Source organism: Buteo buteo, chromosome 2 (assembly GCF_964188355.1).
Source record: "Buteo buteo chromosome 2, bButBut1.hap1.1, whole genome shotgun sequence".
NCBI lineage: Eukaryota > Metazoa > Chordata > Aves > Accipitriformes > Accipitridae > Buteo > Buteo buteo.
The window spans coordinates 78683556-78711344 of NC_134172.1; the positions used below are offsets into that span (position 1 = coordinate 78683556).

Genomic DNA, 27789 nt, shown 5'->3' on the forward strand with positions numbered 1-27789 from the left:
GGGGGGGGACCCCAGCCGGGTTGGGCACCGCTGCTCCCGCCCGTTACCGCTTCAGCTTCGCTTGATGATTCCGGTACCGCCGCTCCCGGGCGCTGGACCGAGGCTGAACGCGGGAGGACCGCGACCCTCCGCGGGTGAGCAGCGCCCGGGAGCATCCCCGCCGTGCCGGGGGGGGGCAATTATGTTGGGGGGGGTAATTATGGTCGGGGGGGGGCAATTATGTTGAGGGGGGAGGGTGCCTGTGCTGTTGGCTGGGGGAGGCGGGCAGCTCCCCGGGCCCGGTGCCGGTGCCCCCCCGTCCCCGGTGCCGGTGCCGGTGCCGGCTCCCCCCGGTGCCGGCGGGGAGGAGCGGGGCGGAGCTGCCGTGATGCAATTTCCGCGAAATCCGGCCCCGGTTTGAATGCGGGGAGGCCCCAGAAACGAAACTGCCGGCGGCGACGAGTCCCCGGGTACCCCCCCAAACCCACCCCCCTACACCCCAGCCCGGCGGCGGTGAGAGCGGTGCGGGGGGCTCCGGGTTGGGGGGGGCGGGGGGTGCAGGGTGCTTCGGTTCGTTGGGTGCTGCAGGGCTCAGGGTGGTCCCGGTTAGCCCTGCAGAGTGGTTTTGGGGTGCTGCAGGGTGTGGGATGCTCCAGGGTGTTCAGCCCCCCCCCCGCCTCTGCTCCCAATCCCGGCTCGCAGCATCCCTGCCCGGGCTGGAGCCCTTTCGGGGGTGGGGGGGGGTCAGGATGCAGGTCTTGGGGTGCAAAGCCCCCGGGGTGACAGGGGTGCACGGTTTTGCCTCCGGTGAGCGATCGCCGGCTGTTCTCCCCTCTCTGCTGCCGTTTCCGAGCTTGGGGGTTGTGGTGTGGGAGCTCCCGGTGAACTTTTTGTAGTTGGGTAAGAAGGCGAATGCTGGAACTGGGGGTGCCGGTGCCTGGGGGCTGTGCACAAACCAAGGGGGGGTTCGTGCATGCCCACCGACTCGGGCCAAAGCGTGACGGGTGTCACTTTGCGGCAGCCAGGTTGGCAGGACCGCGCCAGCTCTCTGGGTGGGACGTGGAGTGAACCTTCTTGTAAGGCTGGGGAAAGGAGGGGCCCCAAGAACTTTTGGGGGTGGTTTTGCCCAGGAGGGAAATATCAGAAGGGCTATGGGTTTGGTGCAGCCAGGAGGGTTAGCTGCAGGCGATGGGGTGGCACGGGGCGGCATCTGTGGCGCAGCTCTTCTTCCACCGGTACCAAACCCCTCCGAGCCAGCCCGGCCGCACCGTTTGCTCGCGGGGTGCTGGGGGATGCTGTGCTGGTTTCGCGCCACTGCTCCGAGCGCTCGCGGTTGAGAGAGGAAAAACTCCCTGGGTGCCCAGGTCTGGTGCTCAGCTGGGACCGATAACCGGGGTGCGGGGCTGCGGTCCCCTGAGGTGCGCGGTTGGCCTGTCCCCATCCCCGCAGGGGGCTGTCCCGGTACTCTGACCCACGTCGCTTGCTCTGATCGAGGGGCACTTGGCTTGCTCCGTTGTAGCACGTTGCCTAACCTCCTGTCAATAATTAATCAAGGCAAGACCTAATGAGAAGGCCACTTTCCTCCCAGCGGGCTGGGATGGCAGAGGGGTGTGGAGCGGCAGGACTCGGCCGCGGATGCATGATAAGCGTTTCTCTGCGAAAGGCCGTGCTTCGACTCCTCATTTCCAGGGAAATGTGATTATCCCTGGCATCAGCGCAGCCCTGCGAGGCGCTTGCCAGGGGACGATGCTTGGACATAACACGGCTTGGCCCTGACCTGAAGCGTCTTCCCCAGCGCGGAGCAAATGCTGTCAGCGAGGCGATGGCATGGTTCGGTTCGGTTTGGTTTGCAGCGAGGTTGGACCGGTGCTGGGTAGCGGGTGTGTGTGTCCCTGTCCCACCCTGGGGAGGGTACGTGTGATCAGGAGAGAGGCAGATACTCGCCCTGATGGGGCCGTGAGCCTCTGTGAGAGGATGCAGAGCTGGGCGTACAATAAACCAGCCTCTCCGTCTGCCTGAGTGACTTGTTTCACCCGTCAGCAGGATGCAAATGGCTTTAAACACCAGGCTGGGCTTTTCAGGACTACTGTTTTTCTTAAAATGTATGTAATACAGCTTGCAAATCACAGTCTGTAGCTTGCTGGTAAATATTGCTCTTGATCAGCTCCTACCTTCCTCGGGGCACTTGGCTTTTGCCCTGTTAACATCAGTTTTATTGTCGGTTGGACAGCTATCTTACGATGTGCCTCCCTAAGCTTGCTCATGCTCTGCATCTTTCCTCCACCGAGGCTTGGATTGCAAAAGTTCTGTAGCTTCTTCCTTTTTTTTTTTTTTAACTTTTTTTGCTGGTATAAGATGGTCGTAGAAAGAAAAAGGCTTTAGTTTGGCTTCGGTGCTGGTGCTGCGCAGGGTTTGCATTTCCCCTTCCTCTTCCCTCCCACCTCCAGACCCAGAGCATGTTCTGGCAGCTTACTCAAAATCAAACGCTTGCTTAAAAAAATAAACAGCAAGGGAATTGACCCTTTAAAGGTGGAATATTCCCTCTTAGCTTTCTCAGACTGGGATGCCCTGCCTAGACATGACTACCAGTAACAGCCCAGCTTTATGGGTAGTTCTTAAAGCGTTTAACCGAGCAGGTCGGTGTCGTCGCTGCTGCAGGACCGCGTCTCCTCTGGGCTCTGCGGCTGTGGACGTGCTGGGACCAGGAATCTCAGCTCCTGCTCCGTGGAGCCGAGTGCCAGCGATCAGATTTCATCCTCTCTCACGTGTATTACTGAGGTATTTTGGAGTTTTCACCAGTGACAGTGTTGCACAGATGTTGCACAAATCCTGAACACGACTGCCTTTCCCAGGAGGGCTCATCCTGAGGAGGAGACTTCCAGAGGAAGGAAGGTGAAACTCCTGTCGGAGGGAAACCGAAGCGTTCCCAAAGCCACAGATGTTAGCCTCGAAATAAGCCCCGGTTCCGCCGGGAGTGTGCTGCTCACCCCTGCCAGCTTCAAAGGAGCTGAAAAGGCTCTTGAAGGCTGACCGTGACCCGGGGTCCCTCTCCGGGCGTTCCTGCTGGCTGCGGTTCGGCAGCAGCCTGGTCCCACCGGCCCCTCGCTGCCGCCGTCTCCCCCTGCCCTCCCTCCTGCCCTGCCCGCTGCCAGCCCCCCGTCTTGCCAGCCCCTGTGCGGAGTTACCGCGGCAAACTGAGCCTGCGGGTCCGGGTTAGCTCCAGCGGATTCCTGACCTCCTGGGGAAAGAGGAGTGGGAACGCTCCCTCTTAGCATCACGCTTTGGACAAGGACAGTCTCGCCAGGCTGGCGCAGGAGGGATACCTGGCCCCCTAAAAGGTGCAGGGGTTTCCCCTCCTGCAGCTCGGCACAGGGTCCTGCAGAGCCGTGCTCGGGGAAGAGTGTGTCTCCCCAAACTGCTGCCACGGTTCCCAGCGGCTGGGGTTTTTTTTAGGCGTTCGTGACCCTGGGGGCGTTCAGTAGGAGCAGCCCCTGGGTGCAGGGTCTGCAGCCCCATGCCAGCGCTGCTTTGCCTTCGTTGTCTTGCTGGGGATCAGCGGAGCATCCCCAGGTGCCCTTGGGCAGCAGACACAGTGTCCCATTCCCCTTCCTGCCTTTTTATTGTTTATAGGTGCTCTCCTATATTTTGATTGTTTCCTGAGTTATTTCATTTCAGTGCAAAGCATTTTCTCTGCATCAGTCAGCAATCAGGCAGCACCTCTACTGTGGCCCCAACTGTTTTTGGTTTTTTTGTGGTAGAACCAGAGCAAAGAAAGAGCTCTTGACCCCTGTGCAGTGTCTGGGCTGCAGAAATGGTTTTCTTACGATGACTGTGACTTTGTTACAGGCAGAGGATGGGGATACCCTGGCTCTCTGCTGGCCCCAGCCCTGCTCCGGCTCAGGGATGCTTTTCCTTAGCACTTGTGCTGCGTTCACATCCAGCAGCTCTGCTGAGGCTTTGAGCCTGGGTACCCCCAGGAAGCAGCAAGCGGGTGATGCTGCCTGAGCAGGACCACGGTGGTCCCTGCAGATGCTGTAGGTTTGGACAATTTATAGATAAGAGCCGTGGCAGGGCCGTGCTGCCCATCCGGCTATAAGTTCACGCTGCAAGTGAGGGCTGCCAGCCTGCACGGGAGTGCTGCAAGTAAAGGCTTGGAAATGAAGGCACAGAGATGAGTCAGGGTGATTTAGTTCTTGGTGCGGAGAGCCGGCGGCGTGGCACAGTGACCCGAATCATGGCAGGGGAAGAGCCAGCCCTGCCGTGGGACTCCACCGTGGAGTCTTGCAGCTTACCGAAAGAGAAACTTAGCAGTTCTGCCCAACGCTAGGCTCGCTGCCAGACCTTGGGAGATAAATAGGGCTGGTGTTTACCCGCTGAGCACGTGTCCAACCCGACGCACGGCAGAGAAGTACGATTAGGTGATTTCTTCCTAGAGTGGCAGCGGGCGGCTGCTGTGGCACTGGGACGGGATACGAGGAGCTCGCTAACGGTGAGCTGGGAGGGTGAGTGATGCTCCGGCCGCTTTCCCCCTGCAGTTCTGGCTCCGTGTTTGCTGCCTGGAGCTTCAGCCAGAGCAGCAGCTTCAGCACCCCCCTACCTGCCTCCCCCAGCATCAAGCACCCCGTTTATCCCAGAGGTGGGGAAAGGAGTCTTAATTAAAAGTGAAAAGTATTTTTGCGGAAGCAGCGCAAAGTCTGTCCTTCTGCTCCATTGTCTGCTGGACTGCAGCCGTAAATATCGCTCTTCCCCGGTATCATAGAGGAGAGCCGGTCCTTCGTGGCTGTGGGTCAGGAGCCCGAGGCTGATGCTCGGCACAAGGCTTGGCGGCTTTCCTTGGCAGCACACCCTGCCCGCAGATCTGCCCCGGCGTGTTCCCTTTGCCTTGAGCCGCCTGGCCCAGCCACGAAACCCTGTAGCATCATTCCCAGGGATGCTCCTGGCCTCTGGTTACCCAGGAAACTGCTGGCAAATGCCGGAGCCGGTGGCCCAGGAGAGCAGGGAGCAGTGAGTCACCTTCCTTGCCACCGGAGCCAGAGCTCTCCCAGACGGATGTTTATGGAGCTGTCGGCCGGAGGAGATGCCGGCAGATCCGTGTTTCAGTATGCCCGTCTCCCGGCCTTGGGTGTTGCATCCGAGGAGCAAAGAGGGTGGTTGCTTTGTTCATTAATTCCAATTAATCTTTCGTGCCACAGAGGGAGATGGGCTGGGGGGTTGGAGCTGGGTTTCTCCCGCTTGGCGTGGGGCTGTCCCGCCAGACCCAGGGGAGAAAGCAGGAAAAAGAAAAAGTTGGCAGGAGCGAACCGAGGCGGGGGAGGCACTGGCAGTGGGAAGAGGAAGTCAGATCATCCGGCCACGGTCCGGGAGGAGGTCGGTGGCCGCCGTGGGGACCATGCCGGGTCCTCCAGGGCAGCCGCTGCCGCCGGCTCTCCCGTGTTGGGCGGTAAATGCCGACGGTGTGCAGGCTGTGGGACGCTGGAGACCGAGCTGAGCCCTGCCAGGAGCCCTCGCCGCTCGGCAGCCTGGTCCCTGCGGGACGCTGTCCCCTTGGATCCGGGCTGGCGGATGAACAGAGCTGGGGGAGCAGGGGCTTGGGTGCCGAGGGCAAGGGTATCCGGTGGGTTTGGGCGCTGGGTGAGGTTCCCGGCTGCTCGCTGGTAAGCGAGGCCAGGCTGTGCCGGTGCCTCGGCACGCATCCAGCCAGGGACCGGCTGATGTTTCCTGCTAAGTCGCTTGTTCCTCGTTTCTTTGTCAGGCTTTGTGAACTCGCACCAATGGCCGGCAGGTACGTAGCGAGCTAGGACGCGGGCGCTCCATGGCACCTCCTCCTCCCAGCGTTGCCTCGTAGGAACTTCCCGCCGTTAATTTTGCTCCGCTCCAGCCACCGCTGAGGATGCCGACGGCGAACGGCCCGGCGGTGCCGCTGGGCAAACTCCAGCAGCAGCTGGAGCTGCTCCTGGTCTGCTCCAAGTGCAGCGTGAAGGAGAACGAGATCACTTACCAACTGCGAAAGGTGGAGCACAAGTGCATGTACGAGATCCTCCTGGCTCGCTGCCGCAGCCGCCGGAGCACAGCCTGGAGGAAGGTGTCCAGGCGGCCGGGCTTCCCCAACCCGGCCCGCTACGCCGTCTGCAGGTACTTTGCGGTGGGGCTGGGCTGCAGAAAGCACAAGAGCCAGTGCACCTTTGCCTGGAGCCCGGAGGAGGCCGTGGTCTGGAACTTTGAGCGGGAGCAGCAGCTGGAGCGGCGCCAGCTGAAGGCAGCGGTGCTGCAGGCGCAGCTGGGGGGTCACCCCGCCGACACCCCCCAGTCGCCGGCCGGCGGCACCGCCGCCGCCGCCGAGATCGCCAGCGAGTTCGGGGGGCGATTCCAGGAGATCTGCAAGCGTTGCTTCTTCGGCTGCCCCCAGCGCATCTCGGTGGGCGGCCAGGGGCGGCTCTGCGAGTCCCACTGGACCTGGGACCCCCTCCTGGTGCACGTGGTGTCGGACAGCCGGAGGAAGCAGCAGTACACCGCCGTCCGGCCCTGCCCGGAGTTCATGCCGACCCTCAGCTACTGCAGGTTCGTCTCCAGGGGCCAGCCCTGCAAGCACAGCCCGCAGCGCTGCCAGTACGCCCACAGCGACGTGGAGATGGCCGTCTGGGAAGCCGAGCGGGAGCACGGCTTGGTTCGCTCCGACCTGCTGCCGGCCGCGGGGAACTGCGGCGTCAACGGCGAGCCGGCGGCACCCGCGCCGGTGCACTTCTACTGCCGGCTCTGCCTGGTGACCTTCAGCTCGCAGGAGAGTTTCGAGAGCCACTGCTCCTCGGTCGAGCATATGCAGATGCTCTCGGTTGACGCCTCCGTCCAGTGGGTCCACCGTGCGCCGCCGCTCGGGCTGACCAAGTTCTCGCTGTGTAGCAGGTAAGGCATCCACCCGGTGCAGCGGGGGAAGAGGGCAGGGGCAGCGGGCAGCTGCCGGCTCGCTGCGGACACCCCGTGCCGCCGGCCACGGGTGGCACCTGGGACGCCTCTCTCCCGACAGAGCGGAGGTGTGCGAAATGGGCAACAGCTGCACCAAGGCTCATTCCGCCGAGGAGCTGCAGGAGTGGATCCAGAGGGTGAAGGTCGCCGTGAAGAAAAAGAAGCAAGCGCTGAAGGAAGGGCTCTTGTCTTACCAGGACCGGCTCATCGCCGAGTATCGGACGTGCTCCAACGAGGTGTTGATTGTGAGTCACGGGCGGCAGGGTGGGAACGCGTTGCTCTGGCGCATGGCGAGAAGCCTCTTGTGTAAGAGTTTGGGAACGGAGCCCGCTGCTCACCTTCCTAACGGGGATGCAGAAAGGGGTGTCGCATCCTCCTTCCTTCATCCCTTCCGAGACGGCAACCCAAGAGCCTGCTCGGGGTACCCGACTGCACCGCTATGCCGCGGGTCCCTCCGTTTGCCAAGGCTGCTGCGTGGGGACGCTGAGCAGCAGTGGGTGAGGACTGAGCGTGAGGATTTACTGACGGTCCCCTCTCGGGAGGACGTAGCGTAAAAGCGAAGGACGAAGATGGCCCCGCAGAGGGTTCTGCAGCGTGTCCCCGGGATGTTGCCTTCAGTCCCGCTCCTCTCCTGCCTCCCCCACAGATGGCTGAGCATGTCGAGGGCGTCAGAGTTGTGTGTGAGCAGCCCCTGCACCTGCAGCTGGAGGACAGGAGGATGAAATACCAGTGGAAATTCAGGGTACACTCCCAGGTAAGCCCAGCTCTGCGCAGCAAGAGGCTGTGAGCCGCTGGCAGCGCCTGCTGCTGTGCACAGTCCTTGTCCTTCTGGGTTCTTTGGTTTTTTTAATTATTGTTTCTGCAAGAGGCAGGAGGATAGGGGTTTTGGGATGCCTGGATGAGGATGTGCGTTGGGTACTCAGGAGCAGCTCGGGCCCACGTGGTGCCTGAGCTGGGGCCGTGCATGAGGGGTGCAGCCACCGTGTCTCCTGTCTCGTCTCATGCAGTGGGGCTGGGGCGGCCCCAGCTGCTCTCAGCACCTCCCACGTATCATCAGAAATAACAAGATTCAGCTGCTTCCCTGCCCAGGATTTCATGGGCGCTGGGGGCAAGAGCCTGCGTCTAATTGCCCTCTCCAACATAGGACATTTCCCATTTACAGCAGACCAGCTCAATTGCTATAGAACTGAAACCTGAGGTTCTTTAAGACCTTAAAAAATTGCTGTGGGGTTGCATGAGGAATAAGCTCCTTCGAGGAGAATTTCTGGTTTGCTGTAGGTCCGGCATGGCGTTCGGTTCTTGCAGCAGCTTTCGGTAGGAAATGCTGCTGGGAGGACCTCATCAGCCGCCGGGCTCTTCCCATGGGCTGCCCTCACCGTGTCCCTGTCTTCTCCTCACCCGGCAGATGCCTCTGCAGCACGTGGCGCTACTCAAGCGGGAACCCGGAGTCAACTTCTACTTCTCGGGAAACGGACTTTCCCGGGGCCTCCACTACATTCGGGGGGAGCACGTGGCCACCCTGCCTTCCTCCCCAGCCACCGCGCTGGTGGAGGTCTGCATGGAGTGCTGCACGCTGGGCGTCTTCGAGCAGTGGGTGGTGTTTGATTTCGGCAAACGCCCCGTCCTCATGCAGAAGATCAAGGTGAAGGTGGGCCGGCGGGATAACCCCCAGCACGTCCCCAGCAGCAGGGAGAGCAGCCGCCCCGTCAACTTCGTGCGATGGCATAGAGGTAACCGGATCATCGTTCCCAGCGTGCCGAGGACCAGCGAAGATGTGGATCTGCTGGCCAAGTACAAACCTCCCGCTCTCGCGCTGGACTACCAGCGCGAGGGTGGTACGACCGTTCCCATCACCCGTCTCAACTATCGTGAGAGGATGCACAGCTTCCTCTTCCGCGAGGAAGAAGCTGAACAGGCTCTGATTGCCAAGTAAGTGCCAGGCGTGGATCCTCCTTGCTGTGGACCACGGGTCCATTGCTAACCCTTGGGGCCACGCTGTTACCGAAGTCTCTGTCCCTTCTGGGTTGGGGCCTGGAACGCCTGCCCAGAAAAATGGAAACCTGCCGAGAAAGGTGGCTTGCTGGGTAGCGATAGAAGGGGACGGGCTGGGTCTTGTCCTGCGGCCGTGGAGTAGCTACAAGCACGGTTTCTGCCTCTGTGTTCGCAGGGGGCTGGCAGAGCCTCTGTGGGTGTAGGTGGCAATCCCCGCTCTGCAGCGGGGAGGGCAGTTGCGGATGAACCGATGGGCCAGTTCTCTGCTGTTCATTCGGGTGTTTCTTCCTTTCAGACTCAACCTGCGGGTCCTTATCTTGCTGACCCCCATGCTGCAAAGCCTCTCCATGGGGATGAAGTTTGCCCTCTCTGGTGAGCTGTTCGCTGAAGTGCCTACCCCTTATAACCTCTCGCCGGACACAGACGAGGGGTATCTGCTGAGCAGGTCTGTGCCCACTGCTTTCCTGGCGCTTGACCCACCTGTGGACAATCGGGTTTACGAGGTTAGCGTGGAGCATAAAGCCACCACGGAGAAGACCATCTGGCTACAGATACCAAAGAGATGCTGCTCGGAGCTGAACTTTGCACCAAACACGTCCCACAAGGTGGAGATCCAGTTCCAAATCGACCAGCTGCTGTTCCGGCAGTGGCACCAGGCTGTGGACCGCCTGTTGGATGAGAAGCTGGTCCTACCAGATGTCGCCAGTTGCTCTGTCCCCTACTCTCTTGGGTCACCACAGAAAGGGAATAGCAAGCAGAAACTAGCCATCTCCTTCATCACCGGCCAGGCAACCAGCAGCCGGCAGGTCCCACCTCTTCTCATCTATGGGCCTTTCGGCACAGGCAAGACGTTCACGTTGGCCATGGCCACCATGGAGATCCTCAGGCAGCCCAACACACGGGTGCTGATCTGCACTCACACTAACAGGTTAGCAGGGCGTGAGGGAAGAGGCACCCAGAGTTGTGGGGCTGGATCCAAGCAAGCTAGTCCATTGCTTGCCTGGTGGGTTGAGAGGGAGCCGGGGTGTGTGAGATTGAGCTGAGCTGCCCTTTTCTTAGTACGCATTTCAATTACTTGCTTAAATAAACTAATTTTTATTTAATATGTCTTTAACTGCTCTAGCACTTCCTGCTGGGAAGAAGCCCGGCATGGCTGGAAGTGTTTGCGGAAGAGGCAGCATATTCCTGCCCTGTTATAAAATGGGGATGGGGTTGGAGAGACAGTTAGTTCTTTCTAGCCTTTACTGTGTACTGGAAGAAGTAGAAAACTGTTGCCTGACCTTGCTGGGATAATTTTGTGCTCTACTTGCCCTTGAAGACTATTGTGCTCTGTGCACATTGCCAGTTTTTTTTACTTTTCCAGGAAGAGTTTGGGGAAGAGGAAATGCAGATCTGGTCTGACTGCCATCGTATCTGCCTTCAGAGAAACCAGGCCAAGATTGTTAAAATTAGAGCAGTTATGCTGAAAAGAGTGTCCACATCCGATCCTGCAGGCTGTTACTGCCTTAGTTTTTAATGTATAATAGATGGATGACTGCTAATCTTAGCCTGAAACAGGCTGTCTGCTTGCACTGAAGCTTCTTCTGCAGATCTCGTATCACCCGCCTGGGCTGGGGATGGTTAGCTGTCGGAGGAGAGGTCTGTGTGACTTGTCCCTAGAGAGCAGCAGGGCTACAGATTTTGTTGGGCACATCATTGCATTTTTCCCTATGAGCATCGAGAGATGCCCTAGTCTCGAGTATCAACTCCTATTTTAAACCATACTCTCAAAATAGGCTTGGAATTGGTGGCTGAGTAAGCATCGGCTTCTTTGCACATATGTGAATATCTCCTGTGACAAGTGGGTTGTCAGCCAAAGCTGGGGGAGAGTTTGGGTGCGTGTTGTTGAATAATCAGATAGTGCGTTGGGATGCATTGGGAACAGCACTTACAATTCCTTGTGGTTCCCCCCTTTTTTCCCCCCCCAGTGCTGCTGACATCTACATCCGGGAGTACTTCCATAACTACGTGACCAACGGGCACCCGTGGGCTGTTCCCTTGAGGATTATATCCACTGACCGTCCCATCAACCTGACAGACCCCATCACTCAAATGTACTGCTGCCTCTCGCCAGACCAGCGCTCCTTCCGACACCCCACGCGGGAGGAGATCGACAGGCACCACATCATTATTACCACCTCCATGTTATCCAAGAACTTGAAGGTTGCCCCAGGCTATTTCACGCACATCATGATCGACGAGGCTGCTCAGATGCTGGAGTGCGAAGCTTTGGTTCCACTCTCCTACGCCACTTTTGAGACCCGCATCGTCCTCGCTGGGGATCACATGCAGATAACCCCAAAGCTGTTCTGTGTTGGGGATGAACAATCTGCTGATCACACCCTGTTAAACCGTCTCTTTCAGTTTTACCAGAAAGAGAGGCATGAAGTGGCTGTGAAGAGCAGGATCATCTTCAATGAGAATTACCGTTCCACTGCAGGCATCATTGAGTTTGTCTCCAAGCACTTCTACGTTGGCAAAGGCAATGCTATCCAAGCCAGTGGGAACATCCCAGCCCATCCCGAAATCTACCCACTCGTGTTCTGCCACGTGTGTGGCGTGGCTGAAAGGGACATGTCCATGATTTCTTGGCACAACGCCTCCGAGATAATGCAAGTGATTGAGAAAGTGAAGGAGATCTATCAGAGATGGCCGGATGAGTGGGGTGTCCGAGACCTGAAGAGGATCTGTGTGGTCTCCCATGGGATGCAGGTGTGTAGGAGAACCATGTGTTCCCCACCTGAAGGGGCTACGCATGCGCTGCTGACTGCTCCCTAAACGCTCCCTAATAAATGCTGGACTCTATTCATGGTAAACCTGTCCTTTGGGCTTGCAAAAATAGGGAATCTGGGGTCTTGCGTGGCATCAGTGTTTTTTCGAGGCGCTCTCCATTTGGGGAGTGTGTCATGGGTGGTCGGAGCAGAGGTGCCCCATGGTGGGATGGTTTAGCTGAAGATTTCTTTCAGCAGCTTCTAGGCAGGTTAACTCCAGGGGGGACCGGGAGCACTGACTGAAGTCAGCCCAGGCTGCGTAGCTGCTGTCGAGTAACTTTCTGGGGAACCCGCAGCTGAGAAGGGTGAGGGACCTTGGTGCTGGGTGGGGGGCCGTTTCTGAGCTGAAACTGTATTCAGTTGCGCCTACTGCTTTCTTACCAGGTTTCTGCAACAAGACAAGAGCTGAGGAAGAAGCAGCTACAAGATGTGGTGGTAGAAAACTATGAAAACTTGCCAGGTTTGTGTCTTGTGCAATAGTTAGTCATGCCTGGCTGCGTTTTGAGATCTTCTGTGTGCTAGGGAGAACTTTCGCACTCATGCTGGTGGACAGGAGAGTCTACTGCAGCTACAGCCACTGTGTAATGAGCAGGGGGAAGAGATACTGGGTCGTTAGCAGAGGTGTTTCTGGCATCTCAACGTTGTCCTGCTTGCTAAAATGCAAAATACTGGCTGATCTCATGGCAAAACACCTCTCTGGGAGGGTGCATGCGGTGCTGTTGGGCAGAGCTCCCCTGCCCTTCCCCGTGGCTCTGCCACTGCTGCGGCCGCCACAGCTCACGTAGTGCTGATTAGGAGAGGGAGTGCCTGGAAATCCTTTGGCTGATTTCCATCCCCTTCTGGTTGCTAATTCTTTGATTTCATTTTTTCCTTAGTGAATAAGATTTCACACTGAATTAAATCTGCACCCAACTGTCAACTCATTTCAAATATATGGACGTTGCTTTGTAGGAGGGTGAAAACCCTGTAAGTGTGATCCCGGGGACTTGAGTGTGTGTGAATCGTGTGAAGCCCTAAGTACCAGCGGGGGAGGCTAGTAATAGAAGGGAATTGAAACCAGGATGGCCTGTGGGTACCAGTTGCAGCAAAAATCACAGAACAGCTCACTAAAAGAGGAGTCCGCTGCTCTAGATGATGATAGAGGGATAGGGCTGGTTTTGTCCTGAAGGATTTAGTTTATGACTCATCCATGTTTTTTTTTTTGTTTTTTTTTTTTATTGTGCAGCTGGGACTCCTCATGGTGAGAATAACTGACCCCTGGGGTGTGTTTCTGATCTCCACACCCTTTCTTTGCAGTCTCTTCCCAGCTCTGAAATCACCAGGGTGCCTCTTGCTGTTTGTTATTTGTTGTGCGATCAGCAGAGCTGTCCTTGAGGGGACAGGGATTCTTGTGAACGGTCACCGCTCTCGTTCCTGCCAGGCCCTGGGTTCCCCCAGGAATTTGGGATTCACAGAAAACTCTACCCGCGTTTGCGAGGAGTGGCTGGCGGGGGCTGCCGGTGGCACAGAGCACGCGGGGCTGATCCACGGGTGCTCGTGGCTGCGCCGGTTCAGTGCCTTGCCTTCCTCCCCTCTCCACGCTGCCCTTCCCTCCCTGGTGCGTGGGTGGTGGTGGCCTCATGGTGTCCACCCTGGTTCGTGCCCGGAGGCCCTCACGATCCCCAAGAGCTGCTTTATTCGCATCAGGAGACTGCCGTGACTCGGCCGAGCGAGGTTACGTCAACCCACGGCCACGTAACACAGCGTGGATGGGCAGAGCGCCGGGTGGCAGCCAGGCAGGGTCTTCCCCGTTGGGTTCCTGTGAATGAGATCTCCCTTGTCTCCTCTGGTGCAGGGCGGGAGTTCCGAGTCATCATCATCAGCACGGTCCACACCAGCGAGAGCCTCCGCGTCTCGGCCTCCCACCACCTCGAGTTCTTCAACGAAGCCAGAGTGCTCAACACAATCATGACCCGGGCTCAGTCCCAGGTTGTTGCGGTGGGGGATGCCGTGGCCTTGTGCTCCCACGGCCAGTGCAGCAAGGTGTGGAAGCGTTTCATCCAGCAGTGCATCGAGAAGGGAAGCGTCTTCCCGGAGAACCTGACGATGGCCCAGATCAAACAGGCTGCGTGCGACAAGGAGAGCTGGAGCAGGAGGAGCCCGGAGGGGGATGAGGACGACAGCGACACGGATTCCTGGAGCTCTGAGGGTGAAAGCGTGAATCCCGACGATCCCATCCTCCAGGAGCTCTTAGACGAGAGCAAGAACGTGCTGGTGACGGTGTCCGAAGAAGGGCTGCTGAACGTGAAGTCTGAGGCTTCAAACCTGTGGGAAGACAGGCAAGAATACGTCAGCTTCTCTTCTCAGATGATGCAAGAGTATCTGCACATGCACCCCAAAATGTACAAGAGGTGCGAGCTGGTCAAAGAAGGGTTTGACAGAGCTTCTGCCTTCACCCTCAACGACTCCCCTGCCATGACCATTCAGATCAGAGGCAGAGTTCACTGCGGGACGGCCTTCACCGGAGACGAGGTGCTCGTGGAAATCCTGCAGAGCAGCACGGCTGACAGCAGCAGCCATCGCCCTCAGGGGAAGGTGGTGGGCATCTTCAAGCGCGCGGAGAGGGAGCGGACCTTCATCTGCATGATGGATGAATTTGATCCCCGGGTGATGATACCCATCGATCCCACTGTCACCAAAATATTCGTCCCAGGGCTGAAAGAGAAACCCAACGTCATTCCCATCCGCAGGCTCGTCAACGGGAAGTACAGAGTGGTCAGCTGCGAGAAGATCAGCCAGGAGACAAGGAGATGCCAGTTCTTCTGCGTCCAGGTTATCTCCTGGCGGGAAGGGTTTTACTACCCTTTGGGGATAATAACGGAGATTCTGCACGCAGCATTGACTTTGGAAGAAGGCTTAAAGATCCTCAACTTGGAGTATGGTTTGGAGAAGAAATACCCAATTGCTGTCACCCAGGAGTCAGCCAAACACACCTCCAGCAGCAAACTAAACCTCACCAAGGAAAAGCTGAAGGACTGTCGGAGTTACCTGACCTTCACTGTCGACCCCCAGGGTGCCAGGGATTTGGACGATGCTGTCAGCATTAGGGATCTTGGGCATCACTATGAGATTGGGATCCACATTGCAGACGTGGCTGGCGTTATTCCCAAAGGCAGTGCCTTGGACCTGGAAGCAAAGAAGCGGGGCGTCACCTACTACGCTCCCAACCAGGAGCCTCTGTGCATGTTCCCACCCCACATTAGCCAAGACGTCTGCAGCCTCCTGCCACAGAAAGATCGTCGGGTGATCTCCTTGTTTGTCACCGTAGAAAAGGAGACTGATGAGATGCTAAAGGGAGTCTTCACCACCTCTGTGATCCGCTCGGACAGGCAGCTGTCCTATGAAGAGGCAGAGCTGTTCATCAAGGACCACTACAGGGGAGCGGCAGGGACCCTTCGTTTCGATACCCTGGAGGACTGCATAGCTGTGGCTTATCACTTCTCCAGGATCCATCGGAAGTTTCGGCTGCAGGAGGACTGTTTCTATGACCGGCTGGACGAGGAAAGCTCCCCAGGTAACAGGGGGTCCCATCAGATGATAGAGGAGTTAATGATCATGTTCAACAGTTTCGTGGCTGAGTTCCTCACCAGCCAGGAGGACACCAGAAATGTCACTCCGCTCCGGTGTCAGTGCGAGCCAAGCCCTCAACAGCTATCACACATGAAAAACAAGTACAGGCACATCCTTCCTTTGTCCATCCATCTCTCGCACCACCTGGGAGAGGTGCCTCCTGGCCAAGACTCCTCTAAAAACGTGGAATTCAGTCTCCTGGCCCCAATCTGGGAGCACCTGCAGGCAGCCGCTAACGTCCGTGACTTCCACAAAATGCTAGACCTTATCGTTACTGATGACATTCACCCAAGGCTGGCTCCCGTGGCCCTGGAGTTCAGGAGACTGCTCAGCCGTTCCTATTTCAGTCGCTCCAACTCCACTGTCCAGTCGAAAGCGGGCCATTACTCCCTGCACGTTGACTCGTACACCTGGGCTTCCTCTCCCATCCGCCGGTACGTGGATGTCGTGGTCCAGCGGCACCTTCATTCCGTGCTCCACAAGAAGCCCATCGTCTATTCTTCGGACGACATTGAGTTTCTCTGTCATGACTTCAACAGGAAGAATTCCCAGGCGATGATGTACGAGAAGAGAGCCCACTGCCTGCAGATGGCCACCCAGCTGAAGGGCCAAGTCCTGCAGAAGATCGCCTTCGTAGTGGATATCGAAGGGATGAACAAGTATTTTAAAGTCCTGTTTCCCCTGAACAAAGAGAGTCTTCCAGATCCCCAGATAATTAACTACAGGTCTCTTCAGCTGATAGAGCAGCCCACATTCATCCAGGAGCGCAGCAGCATCAAGCTGACGTGGAAGAGGAGGGTGTACTCCGTGGAGACGATGAAGGAGCACAGCCTGAAGGAGGGACCTCTCCGCAACCGCAGCGTCACCCTCTTCGGCACCCAGACTTGGCAAGACGTGCTGGCAGCCATCCGGAGCGAGAAGTTTGAGACCGCCGCCTCCCTCCTTCAGAAGAGCAAGGAGCTCGACCAGCGGCACATGGGCTGGGTGAGGAAGAGCCAGTGCTCGCACTACAGAGAGCTCTCCCTGGAGCTGAGCGCCGGCGACCCGCTCCAGTTCCAGCTCACCACAGACATCTGCCGAGGCTTCCTGGTGCCCTTCGTGCAGCTGTGGTGCGTGACGCCGGGTTTCGACATCTGCCTGCAGCACACGGAAAAGCCTATCGATTGCTTCTCTGCCTACGCCACCCTGCTGTCCAAAGACAAGTACAAGCACGCAGCGGAGTATAACAAGATATGGATGCCGATGACCGCCATGGAGTCCGCTTTGTGCGCGGTGGCCAAAAACGACTCGATTGTCCTCCACGATGTCGAAATAAGCTGGGCAAAGCAAAGGACAAGCAAAGGACAGCTGCAAGGGAGTTTTGTCCTAAACAAAAGCTTTATGGAGGAGTGCTCCATTGAAGTGGACTTCAACCACTGTTACTTGTGCATTCGCTTAGGTGGGCTGAAGCTTGGGAGCCTTCAAAGCGATGAGGAATGCCTTAGCCACAGTCTCCAGAATCTGACTTTTCTTAACAAGGGCAGGTCAGAAAGCAATTTTGTGGTTGATCCAGATACCTACACCTGGGTGGCTCACGGGGTCACTGAAGAGTTCAGCGAAGAGAAATCAGAGAGGACTGCTCAGCATACTATGAGCTTTTACATCCACTATATGTCTATGGAGAACATCCCCGTGGAAATCTCACATGCCTCTGCCAGGTTCACGGTGGAGCTCATACCAAAGATGCTGCCAGACGTGTAAGTGGGCTTAGCGGTCGGGCTCTGCTTAACCTGTCCACGCAGAGCAACGGCTTTCCACGGGACTCCTCTGCTGCACCCAAATACGCTTTGCTTGCTGGTGCGACTGATCCCCTGAAAAGTCTGTCTTTGCCCGGCTCTGACCGGCCATGCTGTTGGGCTGTTGATGTTCGGTGGGGGTGGCAGCACTTCTCAGATCCGTTCTCCAGATTGCCTCTTGCTGTTCTGGTTGACCTTGAGAATGGGGAGATAGGGGAAGGTGCCGTGCTGAAATTTCCCTGGGCATCTGTTTCTTATGTTACTGGATTGCTGCAATATGTGTCACAAAAGGCAGTGTGAAGCACTGGATCGGGGCTTGCTTCGCAGAAGTGCTCCCTGATTTCCCAATCATTCCCCTTTGTTGTTGCTGTGAAGCAAGATCTGCTCTTATTAGAGCAGAGCTGATGTCTAGTTTGCCCTTCTTTGTACACAGCATGGACTGCTACGCACCCACAACTGCTGTAGCTTTTTCAGGGCAGAATGTGCTTCCTTTCGGATTGTGAATTTTAGGAAAAAATTGGAAGCTAATCCAATAAAATGGCATAGGCCTTAATAAAATGGAGTTGGGACAGAAGTTGTGCTCCTTGCTCTCAACATCTTTGCAGGCTCAGCTCTTTCAGACAGTTGAGAAATAGTCCCAGATGCAAAAGAGCAGAATAAAAGTTGTTTTGGTTTAAGTCCTTTGTCGAAGGACTTAATGCAACACCAAAGCAGAGAGAAAGAATAAACAAGACAGTTGTACAAAGCTGTCTTACAATTTTTGCTATTTTATGCTACATTCCATTCATTCTTATTTTTCCCTGTCTGACAGACGGAAAGAAAAGGCACTTTGGAGGCTCAGCCGTGCCTCTGATCTTGCTAAAAGCATCACCCTCGGCCACGAACCTCCTAAAAAAGGTAGGTGCAAATATTCACCTTTCTTACCTTGTGGCTACTTGCTTCTGGCCAGGCAGGTGCCCTGGCAGGTTCTATGGGCCCTTGCTGTAGGGGTTACGCTCCCAGACCAGGAGGTTCCCCTGCCAAGGGGAGGAGAGGAGCTGCTAGCCTGGCAGAGGGAAGGTAATATGGGATGCCCTGCTGCAGAGTGGCACGGGTGACGTTTTAATCCCCAAGACTCACAGAGAAGGCTCATGGGCAGAACATCCTGGCACGGGACAAGGAGTACTTTTAGGTGGTCTTGTAAATGGGCCACGATTGCTTGGTACCTGCTGCATCCTCCTGTTGAATCGCTTGTGTGCTGTCTTCAGTAACCTTCTTTAAACTTGTTTTCTTGGCTCTGCCATAACAGTGATAACGTCCAAAATCCTGCAGCAAAAATCCTTTGATCTCCCTGGCAGCTGCAGGAGGCTTAACCAGAGTCAGAACCAGGCTATTCTAAATGCCCTGAGAAAATCCTTCACGGTCATCCAAGGCCCACCAGGTAAGGCTGGGGGGATGGCAGGAGTACATGCCTACTTTGTTATGAAAGGCAGGTTAGAGCTAATCTCTTGTTTTCCATAGGACCCTTGGTGAGACAGGGGAAGGCAGCGTGGGTTGGCATCACCCACAGCTCTTCAAGACAGTCCTCTCAGTTTTTGATTTTATTTCATGGCTGATCATCCGGATGCTGATCTAGAGCATGGGTGTCATGGTTAAAGTGTTCTCAGCAACCTCCTTCTTTTTCTAGGCACGGGGAAAACGGTTGTTGGAACTCACATTGTCTACTGGTTCCATAAGCTGAATGAGGAGACCGTCGAGAAGGACCAAATACCAGCCTCTGAAAAAGAAAAGCCCAAGGGGAGAAAGTGCATCTTGTACTGTGGCCCATCCCACAAGTCTGTTGATGTTGTTGCTGGTAACTATCGGTTTTAAGCCCCTGAAGCGGCTTGTACTGGTGGAGGGGGAGAACATGTGGCTGTGAGCAGGAGGGGCAGAAAGCAGGACCGGTCCTTCCAGAAGACACCTCACTGCTGGGCAAGGACCGGTGAAGGTGGGGTTGGCGAGAGAGGGCTGGGGAGAAGAGGCGAGTGCACGGCAAACACTGGGCGCCTCGCAGCCTGCGAGCGTTCTCAGCATCGCCAGTGCCTGCTGCTGTCTGAGCAGACCTGTTCTCCTTCCCCAGAGATGCTGCTGAAGATGAAAAACCTGAAACCACTGAGGGTTTACGGGGAGGCCATTGAGACAATGGAATTCCCGTACCCAGGGAGCAACCGGAACCTCTACCGCAGAGCCTTGCGGGACACGACACCGAAGCAGGAGCTCAGGTAGGACCGCATGGCCCCGCAAGCTCTGAGAGCGCTGGGGAGCGATGTTTTCTGCGCTAGTAAAGCTGAACGAGTTAGACCGAATGTGCCTTCCACTCTGCTAGCGTGGAGCAGCACTATGAACCTGCATGGTAATTAATTTTTTCAAGTGAAGGTGTATAGTCTAATGTAGCACCTAGTCAGGAAACCCAGGTTGTTGAAAAGATGCTAGATGTTTTCATCTCTCTTTTGAAAAGCTCTGAAAGTCTCTGACTTCATTCCCGCTTGCAAGTGCTAAAGAAAAGTGGTTGTATTTTGTGTCCTCAAGGGTGAACTAAGTGTTAGGTCTATAAAGATGGAACAGCCTGGCTGTGAATTCTTTAGCTAATGGGGTTTCTCCACATAGGGAGGTGTGGTACGCTTCACTGTGGAAGATATCAGTTGGGTCTGTGTTGGGGGAAAATATTTATATATTGACTCTTTATTCAGCGACATAATCCTGCATTATCGCATCCGGCGGCCGCCCAATCCTTACTGGAAGGAGATTGTTAACTTTGATGCTCGGATGAGGAAAAGAGAGCAGATAACAGAAGAAGAAACAAAGAAGTGAGTAGAAAGAGAGCCTGGTGAGGCTGACTTTGGCTGTGTGCCACCTCTGAGGCACTGCCCAAAGGAACGCAGTGCAGCAATTGCCTCCCCCTGTGAGAAGAGGTTTTGGGCTATACTTGCTAGGTCTCAGCTGACACAAACTCGTAGACTGCGTGAAAGTCAGTGAATTGGTCCTGGCTCATGCAAGCTAAGGAACTCAGTGAAAACATCAAGACAGATTAATGAGCTGTGTGTTTTGAAAAAGTGATAAAAAGTGATTAGCTCAGGGTTACTGGTACAGTGCAGAGCCTCAGCATCACTTCTGCTCTGGTGCTGTTATCCATCTGGACCAAAAGTCTTATGATGCATGTGTGACACTTGCATCCTCCACCCTGAGCCCCTGCCCTGTTGAGTTCAGGACAAAGTACATTTCCCAGAGTGTCCACCCAAAGCCCTTTTCTGGGAACACCAGCTCATCCTGGGGAGGGAGATGGAGCCATAAGTGTTTGGGAAAGTATAGCCTCTGCCTGGTTCCTGCATGAGGAACCTGGGGGTGTTTCCCTTATGCATAACCTGGTGTCTTCTGCATTGACCACCAGGTACAAAAATCAGTTGTCGGCTGCTCGTACATATGAACTGTCAGGCCACGATATCATCCTGTGCACGTGCTCCGCTGCATCTGCCACCTCCCTGGAGCAGCTCAATGTCAGGCAGATAATCATCGATGAGTGTGCCATGTCCATAGAGCCTGAGACCCTCATCCCCTTGGTCAGCCACCACTATGCTGAGAAGGTAAGTCCCTTCCAAAGATGAGTCTCTAGGACAGCTGCTTAGGGCTCTCGAACCTCTGCATGTCTTCCACCCCTTACCATGCTGCTCTTCCAAGTTTAACCAGGATCTATGATGGTGTATCAACGTTTCAGTCTTCTGGGAGTTGTTTCCTTTGAGGGGTAAGTCTACTAACTGTAATTAAAATCTTGAGGCATGGAGAGGTACGTGCAGTACAGAAGTATTCTCACTAGATGCATGAGCTGTGCATTATCTGTTCATATCGCATAAAGCAGACCTGCTGTAGGCCTGAAAGCTGTGGTGGAGAACTATTGCATCTGCTCGCCTCTGCTGTGTGTATCAGCTCAGCTCCTTGTCTTCAGACAGTTACACCCATACTATCTCCTCTAAACTTGCTCTTGGCTTTCTGCAAGAGAGAACAAGTGGTGGTGTGGCTGTATTTTTGGTGCTTCTTTACAGGGTGGGTATCACTGCCACCAAAAAATGTGCTGACCCAGGTACAAAGTATTAACGTGACACGAAGCATAGAGCGGATCTCAGCAGACTTACTACATGATGTCTTTTTCCCGTCAGATGGGATCAAGGCTCTGCGTTATCTGGGTCGGGATCTTTATATAATGCCCAACATGAACTTTGATTGAGGTTGCTGTAAGCGTAACATAAATAAGTAGTGACAAATGTCTGTGTACAAATAGCCTTTCAAAGTGCTGATTGCCTTCAGCAGTGCCACCACCATCACAGCCAAGGTGTCTGCTCTTCGTTCCAGGTTGTTTTGCTTGGGGATCACAAACAGCTGCAGCCTGTGGTCAACAACGACTCCTGCAAGAGTCTTGGCATGGAGGTGTCTCTTTTTGAGCGCTATCGGAATCAGGCGTGGATGCTGGATACGCAGTACCGCATGGTGAGGCCCTCAAGTGCATTGTCTTTTCTCTATTACAGAAAATGCCACTATCAGGGCTTGCCTCAAGCCCACTGGGAAACAGATATTCTCCATTAGTGCTTTCCCTTCCTAGAGTAATGAATAATGCAGTCACCCGGTGCCAGCTATAGCACGACGGCATCGCAGGTGAAGCCTGCCCAAAAAGTCGCTGCAGGTTGAAAAGTTCCTTGGTTTTTGTTTACCTCAGTTTCTCCCCTTTTGTCTGCCAGCACAAAGGCATTTGCGAGTTCCCATCCCAGGAGTTTTATGAAACGCGGCTGAAAACGTGTCCCCAGCTTTGCCGTAAACCCAGCGTCTTCCAGCACAAAGATAACAACTGCTGCCCTATCATCTTCGGGCACGTGGAGGGGAAGGAGCAGAGCCTCATGGTTTCTACTGAGGAAGAAAATGAGAACTCCAAATCTAACCTAGAAGAAGTGGAGCAGGCGGTGAGGAGGGTCCTGGGGAATCGCTGGAGATGCGAAAGGGAGGAGGGTGTTGCGCAGGGTGACCCCGGGGATCGTGGAGGGACAATGAGTAGTGACGGAAGATAAAGTTCAGCGGGGTGCAGGATCTGCCTGGCGTCTTCTCGGGTCTGGAGCACGTCGCGATGCCCCTGGCTAGAGGCAGCTGTAGGGAAGCGTGACCCAGAGCAGGGGGAGCAGCACAGCCAGGCACCATCGCTGCCCTGGGGACAAGGGTGCCGGAGGGCTGGTTCCCATCCTGCCACCGCTCCCAGGTGAGCAGGACCCTGGTGTGTCCCCCCCCAGGTGAGGCTGGCGAAGCAGCTGACACTAGATGGCACCATCCAGCCAGAGAGCATCGCCATCCTGAGCCCCTACAGCACCCAGGTGTCCGAGATCAACAAGAGCCTCCTGAAAGAGGGCATCAGCAAAATAACCGTCTGCACCATCAGGAAAAGTCAAGGTGAGGCTGGCAGGAGGCGGATTTGGGGCCGTTCTGTTCTCTCCTGCCTTCCCGAGGACTGAAGAACTTCTCACAGAGACGGTCTTTGAGCAAATCCTACAGCAGGGTCGTTTCAGCCATGGAGGAAGCATCCCTGGGCCAGATTTCTGGGTTATTTGTGCTTATAATAAATCCTTTGGAAACCTCTGGAGTGGCCAGGCAGGGCGAGACTGCTGAAGACGGGAAGGTGGAGGATGTCTGAAGGGGGGTTAAAGACCTGCCGTAACACGTGCTCTTTGGAGAGCAATGACCAGGCACCCGATGGCCTCCGAGAGCTGGAGAAACCCAAATGGTGCCTGCAGTTTTGTGGGTCTTGCTGTAGAGAAATGAGTGTCTTGTGGGGTGGAGGGGTGGCCAGATGCTTCGTTCTAAAAAAAAAATCTGGTTCAATTCTGCCGTCTAGGAAGTGAGTGGAGATACGTGATCCTGTCGACTGTACGCTCCTGCCCCCGGTCAGAGATTGATAGGAAGCCCACAAAGAGCTGGCAGAAGAAGTACCTGGGGTTCGTTACCGACCCAAACCAGATCAATGTTGGTATCACGCGAGCTCAGGAAGGACTCTGCATTATAGGTGGGTCTTCTGGGAGTGTGCACAGGCCTGCCGGGGAACAGGATGCTTGGATAAAGGGGTGGAGATCCAAACTAGTGCAACCGATGTTCCTGCTTTATTCTTCTGCCCTTTAGACTGTCTGTGGTTTTGAAACTGGGCTATCTGGGCAATCTGGGCAAAGCAGAGATCGTGCATGGCTTGTATGCAGCATGTATAATTAGTTTTTCTCACCCTCTGGTTCGGACCACGTTGTTTCTGTCACTTGCATGCTAGAGCTCTCTCCTAACAGAATTTGGCTGCTTATTTTCCTCCTAATCACGCAGGCGTGGGCTGTGATGTGTAGGGAAAGCTGCTCGCAGATATGACAGCACTGAAAGGGGAGCTGGGATTTCACAGAGCTCTGGCTAAAGGGAATGTCCCTGCAAGTTATCCAGCACCCTTAGGCTAGAAATGTTAGCTAAAAGTTTGTGTGACAGTGTTGTCCGAGCCCCTTCTGGCCACTAACCCGCTGCCCCCATCCCTGCGCCAACAGGGAACCGGTACCTCCTGGAGTGCAACCCTTTGTGGAGGAGACTGCTGCAGCATTACAGACAGCGCAACTGCTATACTGCAGCCCAGGGGATTTCTGTCAGGAAGACTCCAGCCTCGTGCCGATGAGGATGGGCTGTACCTCGATGAGCTCGTCCCTCTCTACCTGAACCACGTTACGTGTGCCTTGGGAAGGACACCATCTTTCCGTTATTTAGTGACCTATGGAGCCAAATGCATTGGGGGAGCCAGGATCTTCCCCTGCACAGCGACAGCTCCGCTTCAGTGCGTGCTTTGGCATCTTGGGGGTTTTTTTTAATCAGTGCAACCTTGGATGGGAACTTTCAGCTCTAGCAAACCAAAAAAGCATTGGAAGTGGATGAGTGTGTGACTTTATTAATGTGATGATACTATTTTTTTAACTGTAAGATGCTCAGCGGAGCCGCCATCCTATCTGCCGGTGCAGCTGCGCTTTGGGGACCAAATACTCAGTCCATTCGTCGAGGGTGGAATGACTGCACACAACGGAGCTGCGCGACAAGCTGCTATTTGCCATAGAGGACCAAAGCTTCTGAGTACTACTACTCATTTTAAAACTAAGGCCAGGGAATTTTTAAGGGTTCTTATTTCTCAAAACAGAAAAACTTTTTTGTTGTTCTTGTTTTGTGGGGTTTTTTAAGTGAAGGAAGAAAGCAAAGAGAGAACCATGTACTGCTCTTTGTCTAGCCAAAACGCTGCTCTCTGAGCATGTAAATATCACAGAGCCAAGGCCGAGTTGATTCTGTAAATAGATTTACTTATTCTTTGTACAAAGGAGGTTGTCCTCACCAATATAAAGTTAATGAAAAGCAAGGACTGCTCCTACCAGGAAACGTTGGAATTTGTCAGCATATTTTAAACTGTTATGAGTTTTATTATTTGAAATCTCCTCCTGTAAGAGCCCTCCTTTCCTACCACATATTTTTTTAAAGCTGCTTCTAATTTATTAACTTTTAACTCTGTGAATTTGTTTCACAGTCTTATGGCCTGAGTTTTTAAGAGCAGTGATGGAAATTTCATAAATGTACCACAGCATATATGTGTATAATCTATTTTTTTATTTTATGTAGCCAAACTGCTATGAACTGGAAGCTGTGATTCACTAGAGAAGGCTGCTTTTGCCCGGTAATGTATGGCTGATACAGATGTATAGCGGTGAAGTGGTGCTCTCTGCTGAATCACGTAGCTGCTTTTTGAAGCATGGTAGTTTTGAAGGAGGGTGTCTTTTATCTCATTTCAATTCTGAATGTATATAAGTGCCTGCCTCAGCTCTCCCCAAGACCACACGCTTGGCTGTCTCTAAATGTTCACGTGGGATGGAGCCAAGATGCAATCACAGTGGTTTTGCACCAAGTATATACTGTGCTGGGACACCAGTCCTCCTTGGCGTAAGTGAGGGGTCCCCGTGACTTCACAGCGCTCTGGCAGGGATGAATTTTGTCCTGTGTTTGCAACTGAAAATGCAGCATGGCTCTTTCCAGTGTGGAGGAATGTGCAATAAGAAAGCGTTGTGTCTGGAAAAGTCCTTATTTAATGCTGTGTTTCTTCTCATGACTCTGTGTTAGACTTGACTCAAGAACCTATGGAGAAATTTTGTTGTTCTCTTCCTTATTTTAAACTACCTTCCTGCACTTCTGCATTTGGTGGGTTTGATCTGTACGCTAGAGACCACCCAGGCTTGCTCTTGTCTTACTGAAGCATAATAACAGGCATACGGCTGGCGATTCCCTGAGAGACAAAAGCCCGTAGGAAGTAACTCCTGCTGGTTCTAAAGATACTTGATAAAAGCTGGTAAGATGTAAAGTTCATTGCTCCTTTTTAAAATCCAATCCAGGATGACTTCAAAGATTCTGCAGCAGCCTGATTTTGCAAATAATATTGCAATTCCAAAATAAGCTTGTATGGGAATCATTTTGGGGACTACTTGAAAGGCAATCATGTATCTCCAAGATGATGTGGAGAATTGCAAAAGATACTGGAATTGTTGGGATAAATACTTTAGCATGGTGCCACCATCATTCTAGTAAAGTCACTTTGGTCCCTTTAGAACCAGTGGGTGTCATTTTCATGATCTAATGTAAGTGAAAAGTCTCTCCCCTGGTTTTTTTGCTGTTTATTTCATTACATGTAACACAAATGAGGAGACTCACCTTGAGTGTAGTGGCTTAGTCCAATGCTCTTGTGTGGGATTTGGCCATGTGTTTGTACAGACCAAGAAAGAGACCTCACAAAGCATCTCCCTTTGCACTCAGCAGGGAAAATGTGTTTACTTTTTGGATGGTAAAGCCTAGACTGAAATGCTTTGCTTGGTCACCTTTGTGTTGCAAGACCATATACATAATTTTTTTCCTTTGAACATGCATTTTGTAACTGGTGTTTAGAAAAGGCTGCCCTAGACCACCCAAGCAGCAGTAACAGCCAGGCTGGACTCTTGGGCTGTTTGGGCTGTGAGCAAGTACCTGTAGAGTTGGTCATGCAGCGGCAATAGTCAGGGATAGCAGAAAGTGCAATTAATCAAACTTTTTATAGACTGTTAGTGACAGCTGAATATTGTGTTCTTGTCCTTATGCTCATGGATAGAAAGAATCATAGAAATTAATAGAGGAAAGAAGTTCAAAGTAGTCCGTTTTCATTTGCACACAGAGCTTTGAGTTTACTTTTGAAAGAATTTTATGTTCAAGCACATATTCTTAACATACTTATAAAAAAACAAAATGACCAAACCTTTGGTAATTCCAATAGGAAACCACTGGCAGCACGGTGCACATGGTATCTGTCTGAACACAGGCACTATGTTTTCCACAGCTCACAGACAAAAGAATGTTGTCGCAGGACACAAATATCGGTTCGTCCACCAGGATAACTTAATTTCCTCGGCACTAGCTAGAGCTTGAGCCCAAGTTGAACAACGGGAACCTGTGCGCGCAGCAAGCGGTGTGCCAGGTGTCAGCCTGTGACGGTCCGTGCAGTTGCAGCCATCGCCCTGCATCCTGCATGGCCTGGCAGTGAAATTACAGATGTCCAGAACTAGGAAACCTCTCCTTGGCTCCAGCTGGCAAAGGAGAAGCCCAGTGGACTGTTTGTGAGGATTTGGACAGATCTGTGTAGGACAATCAATTTACTGCAATAAACTGTTGGTTTTTTTTAAAATAGAAATGAAATGTTAAGTGTCATGAAGTGTAAATTAAGGAACTTTAAATGTGGCAGGTTTTTATCTTTTGTATGTCTGTGACTTGCAGCAAACCTCAAATGACATTTTGGATACAAATATTTTTAACTGCTTCTACCGTTTATAAGAATGAACCTCAACATTCCTTTTTTGATATTTAAGCCATAATTGTAAAAATTATTTGAATTTATTTAAATAATAGATTTTATTACTAAAAGGTCTGTTTATGCGATGCTTTGACTAGAATCTGTGTGGGGACAGCTATGTTTGGACTGAACCAAATGGTAAAAAAGAAAATGAGCATTGACTGCAGTACGTGGCAAAAAAGATTGTTTTCTACTTATTAGTTGTGTGGATGTATTACCCTTCCCTGTTTCTTGGGGGGGCTTGGGGCGGTGGTTGGTTTGGGGTTTTTTTTTTGTTGTGGTGGTTTTTGTTGGTTTGGGTTTTTTTTAATCAGAGTGATCTTTTCACACACTGTAGAGGGGATGAGCATGAAATCATGCTTAGGTACCGATAAGGCACAGGGTGTAGAGGGTGAGAGGAACCAGAAATAGAAATAAGCCAGGGTGCGTGATTTGAAGAGCTTGGGATTCAGTTCAGGCGTTTTGGAGGAAGGACGTGGGGTAAAAAATAACTTTGGGTAACAAAACCAAAACAACATCATTGCAAAAAGCTGGCACTGGGCATCTTGCAGTGGATGGAAAGCACTGTATGATGGAGATGCTTCTATCTCCTGTGCTTTGCATCCAAGGTGTCCTGCAAGACCGCTTGCTCTAGCTGCTCCCACCTGAGTTCCAGCAGTGGGAAGTGAGTGTTGAGTCCCGAATGCTGCCTAAGGATGTTGTTTTGTGTGAGAAGTTTAAAATGGGTTACTGTTAACCTGGAAAGATT

At 53.7% G+C, this 27789-nt stretch overlaps 1 protein-coding gene across 10 annotated transcripts; it reads left to right on the forward strand.

Moving 5' to 3' along the window:
- HELZ2 (helicase with zinc finger 2) lies at positions 1–27789 on the forward strand. Of its 10 annotated transcripts, none has more exons than XM_075021748.1 (20): positions 1–134; positions 5732–6879; positions 7001–7184; positions 7586–7693; positions 8345–8868; positions 9227–9859; positions 10899–11682; positions 12126–12201; positions 13576–17086; positions 17937–18022; positions 18414–18545; positions 18792–18959; positions 19227–19368; positions 19837–19953; positions 20535–20727; positions 21491–21625; positions 21874–22092; positions 22414–22570; positions 23013–23180; positions 23692–27788. In XM_075021748.1, the coding sequence occupies exons 2-20, from the start codon at positions 5870–5872 to the stop codon at positions 23814–23816; spliced, it is 8472 nt and encodes a 2823-aa protein (XP_074877849.1). In that variant the 5' UTR covers positions 1–134; positions 5732–5869; the 3' UTR covers positions 23817–27788. The 10 variants fall into 10 exon arrangements, 9 of the variants coding, with proteins under 9 accessions (XP_074877849.1, XP_074877868.1, XP_074877825.1 ...); XM_075021767.1 differs by lacking the exon at positions 1–134 and adding an exon at positions 395–449; XM_075021724.1 differs by lacking the exon at positions 1–134 and adding an exon at positions 414–492.